General features: G+C 37.6%; 1 protein-coding gene across 12 annotated transcripts in view; it reads right to left on the bottom strand.

Moving 5' to 3' along the window:
* The window catches only part of SETD5 (SET domain containing 5), a 79,217-nt gene that overhangs the window by 26,054 nt on the left and 38,406 nt on the right, over positions 1–14,757 (bottom strand). For 3 of the 12 annotated variants that reach the window (XM_027523342.1, XM_027523343.1, XM_027523346.1), the window contains 14 exons: positions 12,291–12,483; positions 11,903–12,008; positions 11,368–11,576; positions 10,971–11,029; positions 10,265–10,443; positions 9,287–9,325; positions 5,794–6,036; positions 5,077–5,225; positions 4,593–4,710; positions 3,755–3,864; positions 2,556–2,805; positions 2,083–2,166; positions 1,183–1,440; positions 189–509 (listed from right to left, as the gene is read on the bottom strand). In XM_027523342.1, the coding sequence (XP_027379143.1) occupies positions 189–509; positions 1,183–1,440; positions 2,083–2,166; positions 2,556–2,805; positions 3,755–3,864; positions 4,593–4,710; positions 5,077–5,225; positions 5,794–6,036; positions 9,287–9,325; positions 10,265–10,443; positions 10,971–11,029; positions 11,368–11,576; positions 11,903–12,008; positions 12,291–12,382 (2,217 nt within the window). In that variant the 5' untranslated portion in view covers positions 12,383–12,483. Of the gene's footprint in view, positions 1–188; positions 510–1,182; positions 1,441–2,082; positions 2,167–2,555; positions 2,806–3,754; positions 3,865–4,592; positions 4,711–5,076; positions 5,226–5,793; positions 6,037–9,286; positions 9,326–10,264; positions 10,444–10,970; positions 11,030–11,222; positions 11,264–11,367; positions 11,577–11,902; positions 12,009–12,290; positions 12,484–14,757 lie in introns of those variants that run through there. The other 9 variants (XM_027523348.1, XM_027523352.1, XM_027523347.1 and 6 more) reach the window with 8 other exon arrangements.

The following is a 14,757-nucleotide window of genomic DNA, read 5'->3' as shown; positions in this document are numbered from 1 at the left end:
TTTAAGCTCTGTTTAAAAATTATGGGAACAAAAGTAAGGTAGCAGCATGGACTCAGTGTCTAAGCATTTTATCTCAAATCTAATAATTCGTAGACTGCTTTTTCTCCCCTGAGGATTATAGACCCTTTTACTTTACGAAGGAACAGCTTTTGCCAGACTACACTTAGGAAGATGGATTTGTAACTTACCTTTTTGGTTTTGGGGTATTTAGATGCAGCACGGTTGACATGGGATCCAGTAACTGATACCACGGTTGGGTCAGACCCTGTTAATTGCCTGTTTTCTCCCGAACTGTCTACATTTCCAGCTTCAGTAGGAGTTACTGAGCTGTTATTTCCCCCTTCTTCCAAGGCAGCTTGTGACAACTCTGCCTGCTGTGCAATGGCCTGCTTTTGACGCTTTAATCTTTGGGCTGAACTGGTCCGGTACCGAGAAATTCGACTCTTCGGTCGGGGCCGAGAAGGCTTTGCTGGAGGTGGTTTGGGGACTGGTTTTTCTGCAGCAATATCCTATAATAACAGCAAAGTTAACTGCTTACTAGAAATGTCAGCAAATATTTTATCCAGCTTCCTATTCACTTTAAGCACTCTGAATGTTCACTGGTGAAAAAAGTGAGCATTAACAAACATTAATTTCAAATGTAATCCTTACAAAATTTATACATTTAAACCAGCCAGAAAGGCTACAGGAAGATGTCTGTTACTTCTTTTTCCAAAAAATATTTATAAAATTGGTCAAAAGTCAGCTGAAAGTAGCCACCAAATTTTAGGTTCTTAGCAGGGAAGGTAAATCCTCCTGTTTTTCCCTCAGATACTGAGGTTTTAGCTTAAGGCTTAGAATTTGTGGTAAAGATAGGAAAAAGAAGAGTTACTCTGAGATCCTATGAAAGGTCAGGTACATAACTATGCTACAAAGATGGCCAAAGAGAAACCACAAGATCTTTATGAATTCACCACCAACAATTTATCTGGCAGAAACTGTAGATAGTTCCATTCTAGTCTAAGAGTATCTAGTTATTCAAATTTTGTTTCCCTGAATTCCACAAATCAGCTAAGTGATAAGCAAATCAGCTTATTTACTGCAAAATAAGGCAAAGCTGAAAACGCTGATTCTAGCCATTCCAAAAGATAGATAATTGATATTAGTAAGAGTTATCTAGGGCCTGGAGTCTTTTCATCTTACTCCTGCTTGGGAAGACCTCCGGGTGTTCACTCCAACACTCTGTGGGTTGCTTGTGATGGCAATATTTGAAGCAGGGTTGCTAACTTCAGGTTCAGGGGCTTCAGTTTTTGTCTCCTCTCCCAAAGGAGTCTCTGAGGTGGTGGCAGCAATCTCTACATCAGAACTGCTTTGTTCCAAAGGCTGATCTCGCCGCTTCTTTCTTTTCTCTAAGTTTTCAAAAGCATGCATGATGGCTTCAACCTTCCTATCTTCCCGGGTCTAGAAAGAAAAGACATTAACATAGAAGGAAGCCTCTACCAGAAGACAACAGTTTTTCACAAGTATTATTAATGCAAACTGATAGACATTTATTTCAAAATAGGTCAGCCATTTTGAAACTTTTTAATACAAAAGAAAAATAGCCATCAAAACGAATTTTTCTCTGCATTTTCATAGTTAAAAAAAAATCAAGTAGATTTTCTTCAACAGCTTCTCAAGGACATAAATAAACATGACTGATTGCAGCCATAAAGAAGAACTTTTGAATCCATTATGACTGCAGGTTTTGTTGGTTTTTTAAATGTCAAGTCACACAAATGTAGGAAATAACTAAGTTAGCTCAAACAAAGATACTTTGTTTCAACAAGACAGTTTTTTTTAAACCAGACTGTCAGTAAGAAACCTCTTAAAACCATCAACAGATAATAGCCACTAGAGAACTATATGTGTGTCTGTGTAAAAAATAAACATTTTTATAAACATTTTTATAAAATCTACTTTAGAGAAAAAACCCAAACTGTGACCTAAAGGTGATGGTATAGTAACTTACTGAAGAAATAAAATGATATAAATTCTGAAGGGGCTCACATGCCATAGGTAGCAGGAATCAGCAGGAACAAAAAGATGTTAGAAGGTACCCACCCTCCTGTTATGAGCTGGGCTCTCCTGGTCATCTGCAACCTCTTCTTTCTCCTCTTCTGCTTTTTCTTCTGGATTGTCTATTTCCTTTAAGACAGAGGCGATATTCAGCTGTATTCTTAAACTAGGAAAAAACTCAACCCCTGGTTTTTCCCTGGGAGCTTAAAACTCTGTAGAAACAATTTCCAGTGCTTTAGTGTTACTTATATGGGGGTCACATGGTAAAAACAGATGATAAATACAATTCACTGCACTGAAACCTGGTAAGTACCCAAAAGGATGCTCCTGACATTGTTTTTTTAAAAAAAAAAAAATACAAAAACAGAATGAATGAATGAATGCATACCCACCTTGATATGAAGGGTATTAAGTGTTAACATAGATTCCCTACATAAAACAACATGTAGCAAGCTGGGATCCTCTTCATATGAAGAGGATCAACACCATAGCAACATCTTCTGACCAGGGAAGATTACCTCATGGTCACTGGATACAGTTACTTTCTCAGGAGCTTGCTCTGGTTGCTGGCTGTTATCCTCTTCAGGGGCCTCATTCTGCTGCTCCATCTCTAGCTCTTTCCGTCGTGCTTTTCTACGTCTCGTCTCTGCTCCAATGGTAGGTAGGCTTGGAGGAGGTGGGAGTGGTGGTTCTGCAGCATTGGGATTCCTTTTTTGTATAGGGCAATTCCGGTTCCCCTTGTGACATGCACAGTCCACTTTATAATTACTGCTCCAAAGAAACAACCAAAAGTGCGTGTCTCAGTACCCTTGAAAATCAGTTATATTATCTATTCATTATCTTGAAATCTTAGTATAGCAATTTCCTTTGGTATTATCTTTGAACAAGTTGAACAGAGTCATTGAGAGAGTCCTATAAATATTTTCAATATTCTGCCATTTCTCTATATAACCCAAACTCACTCAGTGGACAGGAAAGCAAGTCCTCACTAAATTCAGTTCTCCCAACTGTCTTTGTGCTATTTAAAGGCAGTGAATCCGCGACAGAGTCTGAAGTAGTCATACTTACCTTGTGTCTGCCTTCACCATGTCCTCACTCTTGCCTACTGATTCCCTACTTATTATTAATACCTTTTCTTCATGTACCACACATATACCTGTGCCGGACATCGGTTTACTACATAGACCCTATTGCCTAAAAGGATCAAGGCAAAAGAAGCAGTCATTTTACAAAACCCATCACATAATCATCTGTGACTTACTATCTGTTTTTCTGCATTGTCATATACAGCTGGATTCTAGTGGAGGATCTGAGTGGATGATGTGAGTGGATGAGGTGAATCTTTAGATTCTTATTTTGTATGATAGTTGGTACAATAGCTGTGTGTGTAACAACAGATAACTACTGTAATTTCTAGGAGTGTTACATACATACTCTTTCTGTTATTCTTGCTACATAGAGGCAAAGGCCAAAACACCCTTGGTTAGAAGACTGGTAAGCAGTTATCACACTATGTACCTGTCTCTCTTAAAACACAACACCCTCATTCTGTCTTTCCCTCCATGATTTCTAGGCAGAAAATGCATTACTTATGAAAACAAAAGGTTAAAAAAAAAAAAAAAAAAGGAAATGGCAAGGCAGAAAAGCAGACTGAACAGAAAGAACAGCTTAAAGTGTAAGACAAGGCCACTCATGTTAGGAAAGGCTGAGATCTTACCAGTTACTGTACTCATAATCAAATGCTATGGTGACCTCAGCATCCTTGGTGATAGCAGAAACAGCATAGATACAGAGATGAATCATCCCATCTGCAATCATGTGTCGCACCTGTGTGAACAAGGCTAATGATTATGATTTATCAAAAATAATAGAAACTTTCCGTAAGAGGAAAAAAAAAACCTTTTACTCAAATAATATTTCCTCACTTAGTTATGGTAGTCTGTTATTCCATTTGATACTATCATATAGTAATTGCTTGAAAATTTATGATATTTCTTGAAATAAAGAAATTTTCAGATGTTAGCAATCAGAGTAAGAACACTGATCTACATCTTAAAGCTGTTTTCAGCTGTACCAAAAAATTAAAATTCTTAGTCTATAAAAAAAGCTCTGTGGATTTTCTCGCTGCAGTTGATGTGGGCGTGTTCATTATGCACCAAATAATCAACTTTAGAAATGTCTAGAATCACTCCTTCAACCTGATCACCTAAAATCTAAAAAATGAAACCACACACCTTAGTTTTGGCCCAATGATACATCTTTTGTATGGCAATTTTTTAATATAACCTCACTGACATCCTGTCCAGCCTAGCTCTTTCTCTTTAGCAAATCCCAACTTGTTTTTTTGCATTTTTGCCTTCTCTAAAAAAAATCCACTCCTTGACCTCATCCTGTCAGAATAAATAAACCATTATTTTTGATTTTCATCTCTTACAATGAAAGATTATAACCACCATCTACAGACCTTAATCTGGATGAAGTTTTCAGACTGTTTCTTTAGTTGACTTGTCCTTTTGGTGGTTCCATTTAAAGAGAAGTTGCTACAGAAATCTTACCTCTGCATTTGGTGTACATGATCTTCTGATGAATCGAGCATCATTACCGAAAGTACGTGCGTCCACACACATCTCTACACCATTGAATTTTGAGTAGAAGAGCACAAAGGGGTATGGTCTAGGAATATAATTAAAATTCCTGTAATTCTCAATGGAAATAAAAAGGCTACCCCATGATTTCAAATATGAAGCATATGATGACAGAAGAGGGATAGCCCTCTGCAATGCCTAAACTTAGAAAACATCTCATGCTTGTCTGCTTTTGATTAAAGAATAAGCACAAAGCAAGGAATGCTTTGTTTAGAAAGGAGTCATCACCACTTCACAGATTAAACAACTTGCAGATTTATTTGCACTTCTCTACAAATAGCAGAGAGGCGTGAGTTTTCCTGCAAGAGCATCCTACCCACAAGGATAGCTTTTACAGCTATACTGCTCAGTTAGACCCACTTTAGCCCTTAATACTTAATGAATGATGTCTTACTTTTTGAAGAAATGCCCATTGACCTCAAATTGCTGCCGTAACATGACTTTGCCTCGATACTCTATTATAAGAGTGTCCAAAGCCAAATCTCTTGCAGCCCTCAGGATCTTCCGGTGCTTCTGAACACGAGTGACTCTTCCCAATTGTAGCTGAATAAAATCAGAATATTAACATTAGATGATATCAACAGGAGCTAAGCAGACACTTAAATTATCTCTTAACTGCAGGAAAGGCACTAATACTTTTAGGTTTTACTTGTCTATGTTATTTAGCTCAATGATGAGACATTTTAAAATTTGATAAAATCTTAGTATTTCTAGGAAATAGGTTCTGTATAGTGAACTTGCCACTCCCTTACCCCCAAAGAAAAGAAAAAAAAAAAAAATCTAAGAAAAATATGACTAAAACTTTAGTGGCTCTATGTGTAATGTAAGAACTTAGGTTTCCATTAATCTTAATAATTTCTACTGAGGCAGTATAAATTTCCTAGATCCTAATTTATCTGTTTTTAATAAAGATATATATCTTAAAGTATGTATCTGAACAGTTTTCAAGTGACCAAAACTTGCTTTTGGTTAAAGATGCTTCTCAATAGATGGCTACTTTGTTACTCTAAGGCCTTATACATCTGAAAGATAGGCTAATTTCAAAATATGTCCTTTTCCTGAGTTCTTAAAATCTCAACTAATTAGGAGTCTTTAACCCTTTGATCCTTACCTGCATTTGGGACCCAATAACTGTATTATTACAGGCCAATTCAGTCTTATTAATAGTGTCTAAAACAGCAGGTTTGCCCACAAATTCCTTGTTAGAGTGTAGATGTTGTTCAAGGGCGTTCTGTACATCTGCACTGTACTGATTAGTGAAGGCTTCTTCATACTGATCAGTCCATAATCTTATCCGATTTTCCCATCCCTCAGTTGTATTCTCATCTAAATTTTGTGCCTCAGAAGGAGAATTCTGTAGAGAACAAAGGTCAAGTAGATTAGGAGAGTCCATGAAAAGGACAGGATGGGATGAGAAGGGGTGGGCTGGGGGACTGCCAGGCTAAACATTCAGAGAAAATTAGTTTTCACTTGGCAGTTGTGTGGCATAAGAGCAATGGCCTGGGAAGTCAGGATCTGGCTTCTATCATGGTTTTATTACCAGTAAGCTGGGAGGTTCAGTTTATAAAGTTCATTTATAAAGTAAGAAATCAATCTGGATTGCAATTCCATCCCATCACTACGATTTTATGACCATCTTTACATCATAAAAACCAAATTTATCAGAAGAATGACATCAAGTTTGTAAGAAAATCTTCATAAAAATGAACAATAGTGATACTTCAAAATACTCACATTGCTTAAGTTTTCAATATTTATCAAACATCAGTGTGACATTTCAAATTGGTAGTTTTACTACTATCCAGGAGTATGTTTTTGCATGTCTTATTATACAATTAATATATCTTCACTTAAAAGCTACATGTGACCCAAGTAAGTAAGTAACTCATAATCTTGCTTCCCACAGAAAAAGCTATCATTCAGTATATCTTTCTAGCATGCTATTTATGACACTGCAAAACAGCCACACAATGAAGAGGTAAGGTGGGGGAGGGGCATGGGTAGATGCAGTGTAGGAAATGCTTATAATCTGCTACACTTCACTTGGAAAACCGCTGCCCTCTGTGACAGTACAGTACTGAGGAAATATTATCATATCTTGCCAACATCTTCCTAAATACTTTATGTGCTTCTGACATACAGACACAGCTGAAGTCTGATATATATTCTCCTCCTCCACAGCTCAAGTCTGATATAAATTCTCCTGTTCAGGACTTAAGGTGTTATCAGAAAACAAAACAAACACTGATAGTGATGATTTCACACTAGTGATGACTAGAAGGAAAAGACACTAATACCAAAGCTACTTATAAATCCATGTCGACTTTAAACTTGCAAAAACAGGTATACAAAAATTAAATATGGTTTCCACGAATGAGAGAAAACACACCCATTGTAACAATCGCTTTCTTTCATTTCTATGTCACGAGTTTTGATTGACTATTCTCTACTATCCTTCCCCCAAGGAATAGCAAAATGGAAGGAAAAATTTAATACCACTGTTTTCCACATTACTCACTAGATTCCAAAAGGATGAACAATAAACAAAAGGATCTAACAAACACCTAAGGCCAACACATTGAGAACAGAATACTGCCTGCTTGAGGTGGACAGTAGCAGCTGAGCAAAAGAAAAAGTGCAAAACTTAAGACTTTAAGGGAGTTTATTAGACTGGGGATTAGGGGTGCCCCAATAGAATTCCCAGGTTTAAGCATCCAGTAGTGATCACTAAACTTCTGACTTGTCAAACAATGTATACTGGAAGCCTGTGCCATAGTTTTAGCTATTGTTCACTAACACAACTCTTGTCTAGTCTGCTATCCTGTTCTGAGTACTGGAGATGCCATCTCAGTGGGTTTAGAGCAACGGTTCTCAACCCCCAAGAAGACTTTTGGTAATACCTAAAGTTATTTTTGATTAATATGTGGCTTTGTTGGCACTTAGTAAATGCTAGGGATGATGCTACACAGCCTGCTGTAATGCAAAAGACAGCTCTGATCCCTACAAGGAATTATTTGGTTCAAATGTTGTTGGCTCAAACAGTGTTGAGGTTGAAAAACCCTGGTTTAGACCAGCTTCCAGTAGGGAAATTCAACTTTGGGGTTAAAAAGCCAAATGATGGATTCTTCTCATTCTTATGCTATGGTTCCCACTCAGATCTTTGATAAGGTTCTTAGTAACAATTAACTCTGAGTACAGAATTTATAACTCAGAATTATGATACAAGAATCAAAATAAACCAGTAATTTTTAATTATTTAAATTTTAACATGCTTATGGAGCTATCTGTCAACATCTCAAAAACTGCAAGCAATATTTGGGGTTAACATGTAGTTTTCTGGGAGAGCCAGTCAATAGCTTTCAGAAAGTTTCAAACTTCTAGAGGCAAGTTACAATAGCTGATAAAAAAGAAAAGCGTTTAACACCTGGGATCAGGGCTATGTCTGCCCCATAAATCTATTTAAGGTCCCTGAGCAACGGTCTCCTTACAGGAGAACGATCTAGCAAAGAAACAATAACTGTGTTCCAAGACATTCCAGGATTCTGGTGGTCTTGGGCTCTAAGTGCTCTCCCATCTTTTATACAGCTATTTACAAGTCTGTTTATGGGCATATGCAAGGTGAGGCCTTCTAATTTTATAAAAAGTGCTACCTTTTTATAATGATCTTTTTAAATGAGTCAATTTGGTGTTCCACATATAAATGTGTATTACATCTATATTTCCTAAGAAAGCTTATCCTCACTCAAAGAGTTTAATGTTTACCCTATAATGGTCAATAACAAAGATTCTGCTTTTATATCATTTACACATCCAGATATACGAATACTTACAGAACTAAACTAGACCTTAATTCTAATTGAATACTTTGAAGCCATAAGTAATGGTTTGGGAGGTACACTATCCTTCTACATAAACAAATAGGTAAAGGAAGATATCAGACAGTATATTCAAATTTCCTTTGGGCAAACTCTTCATCAGCTGAAAGTTTCTTTAAATATTGTACATAATTTCTCTATTATCCAACCACTATCTGAAATCATGTCTCATAAGCTTTTACTTGATAACTAAAGAAAAGAAGTACACTAACATCACCTGAGTCTTCTATACCAAGTAGATATGCCAGGAGAAAACAGCTCAAAAGTAAGTAATTCCAGTAAGAATAATTCTCATCAACACTACTACTTTCCTACTGATGAAATTTATCCTTCCAACTGGTGATTAAAGTGTACATGATGCTAGGGTGAGTGCACAAGAGATCCCCTATCAACAGAAAAACTTCACTCCTCAGATGGAGGCCAATCAGATGGAGGCCAAACATCAACCTCATTTTGTTTGGCAAAATGTCACTTACCCTGTACCCCAAGAAAAGCAGCTAATGAAAAACCAGTAAACAAAGCCTGATTACAGAAAGGAAAAAATATTTTAGAAAATGGCCAAGAAAATCCACTTTGGAGAAAGGCTCTATGAAATCTGAATGGCAACAATTAAAAACTAACAAAAAGCAAAGTCCAAGATTCCCAGACCATCAATGTCAGGAAAGAAGCTGACCAAAATGCAAGATCACAGTGAAGTAAAACACAGCATCAGAGAAGAAGACCCCTTACCTTCATCCGCAAGGACTTCCGGGATCCCTCTCGAAATGCCTATCCCAAAGAGGAAAACAAGTAGAACAAAACAAAACTTGGTACCAAGAATGACAGTTACACCTATCTGAGACTAAAACTAAGGCAAGAACTAGTGTTCTAGTCTGTCCCGTTTACTCTAGGTAACAAATACAATGGAATTCCCCACACTATTGTCAAGAATAGGGGTGGCATAAGGCCAGTGAACTCTGAGGCTAATAACAATACTTTCCACTCTGAAATTAGGTAATTAACAGGGAAGAGCATGCATCACTTAAATCCTATATGTACCCCTGACACTAAAAGAAAAAGTATATAAAAATATTAAGTAAGGCTACAGGTTTACGAGTTTGAAATTAAGAAGGAAATAAAGACCAATCCCCTTAATAAGGGGTGGGCAAGTCACCTAGAAGCAACAAAGTTGCTGTGATGGGGAAGAAAGAACACAAAACAGAAGAGGTTTCTTCTGGAGACTTTTTAGTTGAGAATACAGGAAAGTGACCACAACACTGAGTAAGCCTAGACCGTTCAAGAGACGTTTCCTGAATATTTTGAAACAAGGGAAAAAACAATCAACCAACAACATGAAGTGGGCATGTACAGCACAAGAATTTCAGACTGGGTTTTGGGGTTGAGGAGGCAGGAGATACTTTAGGACAGTGGAAGCCTAGACTGGAGGCAGCTGTACACACGGACTTGTGCCAGGTGGGCTGGGATTTCATACCTGGGATGTGGGGTTGTAGTAAAAGAAACTATGTGCCAGTTGTGATGGTATGGAGTGGCAGAAAAGAGGTTGATCTGTATGTTCGTAACAAAGATTAGCTGATTTTCGCAAACAGAGCAGAAGTGGCCCATCAAACATCTGGATCAAATTTCTTAAAAGAACTTTGGTGTATTCTTTATCCAACATTTGGGCTATTTCAGATATATTTCTATTTAAGATACTTTTACCCTCCATACCTTGATTTTCTTCGTCTTTGGTGCTGCACGACCCTTCTCTGGACTCTTTTTCCGCTTCTTGGGTTTGGTTCTTCTAACAGTTAAAGTGATGCTTGTAGGTGTGTGCTGTGTTGCTGTATACAACACAGTGGAAGGAGAAAGCTCCTCATCCCAGCTTTCTGTTGCACTGCTATCCCCACCTGGAAAAAGGTCAGTTCACAGTGCATAAGAATCCTAAGTGCATTAAAAAACAGCTCATTCCTTTAGATCTAGCCCATACTCAGTAAGTCATTACTTCTACTAACTCTATTAGAACATAAATACCACAATCCATATGAAAACAAAATTCTATCTGTATCTTTCTCACTAAGCACACAAACTCTATTCTCTATATGTACTTCCCGCCTTGAATTCAGTCCCCAAGCTCCCTTGCCTTGATATGTACGTAACACAGAAAAAGATCTGTTCTTAGGTGTGTGTGTGCACTCACAGGCAATATTTTGATTAGTATAGGCCTAAACTGTTGATTCTGGATACAATTAATTCATAACAACAGAATTACTATGGTTTTTGAGAAGACTTCAATGACTGTCCATGAAAAGAGCTGGGGATCATGGGAACTTTCTTTTTTTTTTCATGGGAACTTTCAAGAGGGGTTCTTAGGACGAATATTAAAACCAAAAAATAGTATGTGTCAAAACATGGGCCTAACCCATCTTTGGCTCACCTGATATGTTGTCCTGCTTCCGCCGATGAAGTCTAATAACCTTCCCCCTGCTCATTCCCCTAAAGAGGGAAAACAAACTTAAAGTAGTCCTTCCAACAGCATGCAGCACATCATCGCACACATGGGAGAAGTATCTCTGCATATACTACCCCCTTCCTCCCACCTACCAAATGTTTCCAGGACATTAAATTTCATATCAAATTCAATAGCTTTAAGATCAATCTCTCATTCCTTGTTGTCAGCAATTCTCACCTAGTGCAGAGAATTCGAGCCAAGGAGCACTAAGGAATCATCTACATTAACAAACACAAGAAAGAATACTTTGAGCTTTTCCCTACTAATAAGAAACCCTAATCCCAGTAACCCAGGGTTGGATTTAGATGGAACACGATCTTACCTGCACTTGTCACAGTTGAGAAGGAAGCCATCCTGAGAAAGACCACAAGGACACCAGGAAGGAACAGTCTCTCCTTCAGAGTTCGGGCTGTCTCCACAGCGTTCCTCTACGGGCGACGGCAGGCCATTCAGGTCAGAACGAGGGATGATCGTCTGGACAGGGGGAGAAGCAGGAGGTGTCGGAGGAGGAGGGGCTCCGTAATTATGATCCTGAAAATAAGATTTTTTAAATCAACAGTGTCCAAACACTGGCCCCTCTCTCCCCTAAAGTATGGTACATATGGAAAGAAAGAAGAAAGTAGTACCCTTCGTTTTTTGGCTTCAACCAGGAAAGTGATAAAACAAAATGCCAAGGTCAACTGGGACATAAAAACAAGAACAATGATGCAGGGCTAGACGTCCGCTGGAGGCAGGGAAGTGCAAAAGGGGCAACTTCGTCATGCTGCATATAAACATTTCAAGAAAGTCACAATGTATAAGAATGGATTACACTCCAGGAAGATCACTGCTCTGGAGAGAAATAAATGCATACTCACAGCATAAGGCAGTCCTCGACACCCATGCCTCTGAGTGGTCCCATAATTATGAGTGGAATACACGCTCTTCTCATTAACTGCTGGACTAGCCTCCACAGATTCAGGGCTGCACAAAGGCGAAAAGCAATGCATGATAGCATAACACCTAATCTTTCCTTAAACTAAGACTTAACTTCCCATTCTAACCCCTCCTCTTTCCACAACCACCAGCCACTAGAGTAAGAGAAAGAACTCAGTGAAACAATGTCATCAACGTAACTAAGCCTATAAATAACAGTAGGAGTGTTATTAAATGTGGATTTGTGTGTAACATGAAGCCAGTATAGGCAGATGTCTCAAAGCAGGCACCTGGGATACAAGGTGTCCCTAATGACAAACACAAACGTACCAGCTGAGCAGGGAGTTTCCCCTAGAGAAGCCACTCTGGGCTGGTTTAGACTCAGAACTATTCTTCTTAATTGGATCTCTTAATACTTCCATGAAACCTCACATGACATTTGCAGTGAGTGAGATGATGAAAGTGCCTTCTGCACTGCCCCAGGGACCAGGCCCTCTTCCATTCACTACCAAGACAGGATACCCTGAAGAAAGTACAGGTAAAAACAATGGCATCTTATATTTATCATACCTCTCATCTTGATGAACCCCCAAACACCTTCCACATATTAAGAATAATAATTTCTCATCCACCAATGACATGCAAGCATATCAAGGACACAATTATTTAATAGCTGCATGGTAATACCACAGAACTTCAAACTAATCAAAACTGCACTCAGAAGTTTATTCTAGTGACAAATAACAACAGTAGTACTAAGTACCATTCTGAATTGTCTATTATTTTCTAGGAGATTTATAGTATTGTTTACTCTGCAACTACTAAAGATGGTAAAGAGCACCCCATTTTTACAGAATGTGAAGTTGAGGTGGTGAGATTATATAACTTTACCAAGGTCACACAGTCAATGTGACTCCAAAGTCTGTGCTCTTTCCACTATACCTAACTAGTTGGGAAACCAGGGTAACTTTCTTCCTTTAAAGAAAATGATGTAAGATCTTAAATAACCAGGCTTATTGAGAAGCTTGGTTGAGTAGCTTTCTGTACCGACACTGAGTGGAAAATAACTGTTTAAGCACAATTTATTAATATAAAATAATTATAAATGTGTTTTAAGTTAAGAAATTTAATGTAGCCCTTATTTGATAATAAAAAGATAGAGGTGGCTAAGGACAAAATTCAATTTCTGGGGCAAAAAGAACTTAACTGATTGCTTAGGTAACTGGTTAGGTTTTGGAGAATTCTGAAACATAATTCAGGAATGCAACTGTTTGACTTTGCAAAACTGAATAATGGATTATCTGTCATTTAAATTAACTAGCACTCTAGCACTGAGATTCACAAATTAGAAACTCCAAAGACACACATAACTCAGTCTTGGTGATGGATCAAAGGGTCTTTTAGGGAAGCAAATAATGAATACTGTTTGTTTCACGTAATAAACATTTTTCCTGCTTGGAAATATATATAATACAGGACTTGGTGGGAACAAAGTGTGCAGTTCAATGTGGTGAATGTCAGCTAAGAAGTGAGGGATAAAAGAAAATTCTGAGATATGTATCCAACTCACCCAGTTATATGCTCCAAAACTGAGAAGGGATCTTATAAATAACAGCAAAGGTAATTTCTAGGTGAAGAAGAACTTTAGACATAGGAAAGTATTCTCTGTTAGTGAAGTGCATGCATTTTATTACTTAAAGAGTGTCTGCAAGATGGGAACTGGGCAGGGGTGGGGGCGGAATACATCAAGAATGCAGGTCAGTATTCTTGAGAAATAGATGATCTGAATATGGCTCACTGAGAGGCAATCAGCTCTGATTATTAGGAAACAGGTGGAGTTTCCTAAATGAAACCAAAGGCAAACAAGCATTAATAAAATGAAGGTAGAATTTAGTTTCTATGATGGACAGTTAAGAGAAAGTAATAACTTTATACAGCATTGTTAATTTACTACATAAATAAGTATTTCAAAGAGCTGTACATATTTTATGTAAGAGATTTTGTACCACTGAACACATGGGGTGAAACATGACAGCTGTTTATTAGAAATGGATTTTTTTTTTTTGGACGGGATAAAAGAAAGTGGCATGAGATAAAAGATGGCCATGGAGATGGAGCTATGCTGGTTGTATCTTACCCATCTCCAAACTGGGTAAATATGAACATATGCACTTCATGTGCAAGTCTAGGGAATAAAAATAAAATGTATATTGTGTAGGTTAAAAGGCCATCCCATTGTCATAATACTTTGTAGTTAAGCATAGCATTAATATATTATTTATGTGTGACAAATACTAAAATTTAAGCTCATATCTTTTGATGAGGAAACTTTGCAATTTCCATACTGGTTGCAGATTAAATGCATAATTACACATTGACAGGTAACTACATGATTTCCTAGGATATTCCTTGACATATATACATATACCAGATCTTCTCTATATTTTAAAATACTGATAAAGAATTTGAGTATTAGGTTTGTATCTCTTTATTAGCCAATTATTTTATGCAAATGTAATTGTAGCCTTTCTTCCCCTGTGTTTAAACTTCTATGACAGTTGGGCACATACACAGAAGGCATGCTCACAACAGATATACTCCATCAATTGTGTTTCAGTACAATGTGCAACCTGTTGTTGTAACACTACCTCTGAAATTCATTTATGGCAGGACAGTATACTCTGAAAAGTCTTTCCTTCTATTGTTACATCTAGAGGTTTTCCTACAAATATACAAAAAAACAAAAACAAAAACAAAACATAATGTAGACCACTGCCATCAGATTTAAAATCCCATA

The sequence above is a fragment of the Bos indicus x Bos taurus genome, chromosome 22, assembly GCF_003369695.1.
Source record: "Bos indicus x Bos taurus breed Angus x Brahman F1 hybrid chromosome 22, Bos_hybrid_MaternalHap_v2.0, whole genome shotgun sequence".
Taxonomy (NCBI): domain Eukaryota; kingdom Metazoa; phylum Chordata; class Mammalia; order Artiodactyla; family Bovidae; genus Bos; species Bos indicus x Bos taurus.
Note: the sequence above shows the minus strand (reverse complement) of the source record. Positions and strands in the feature narration are given on the sequence as shown.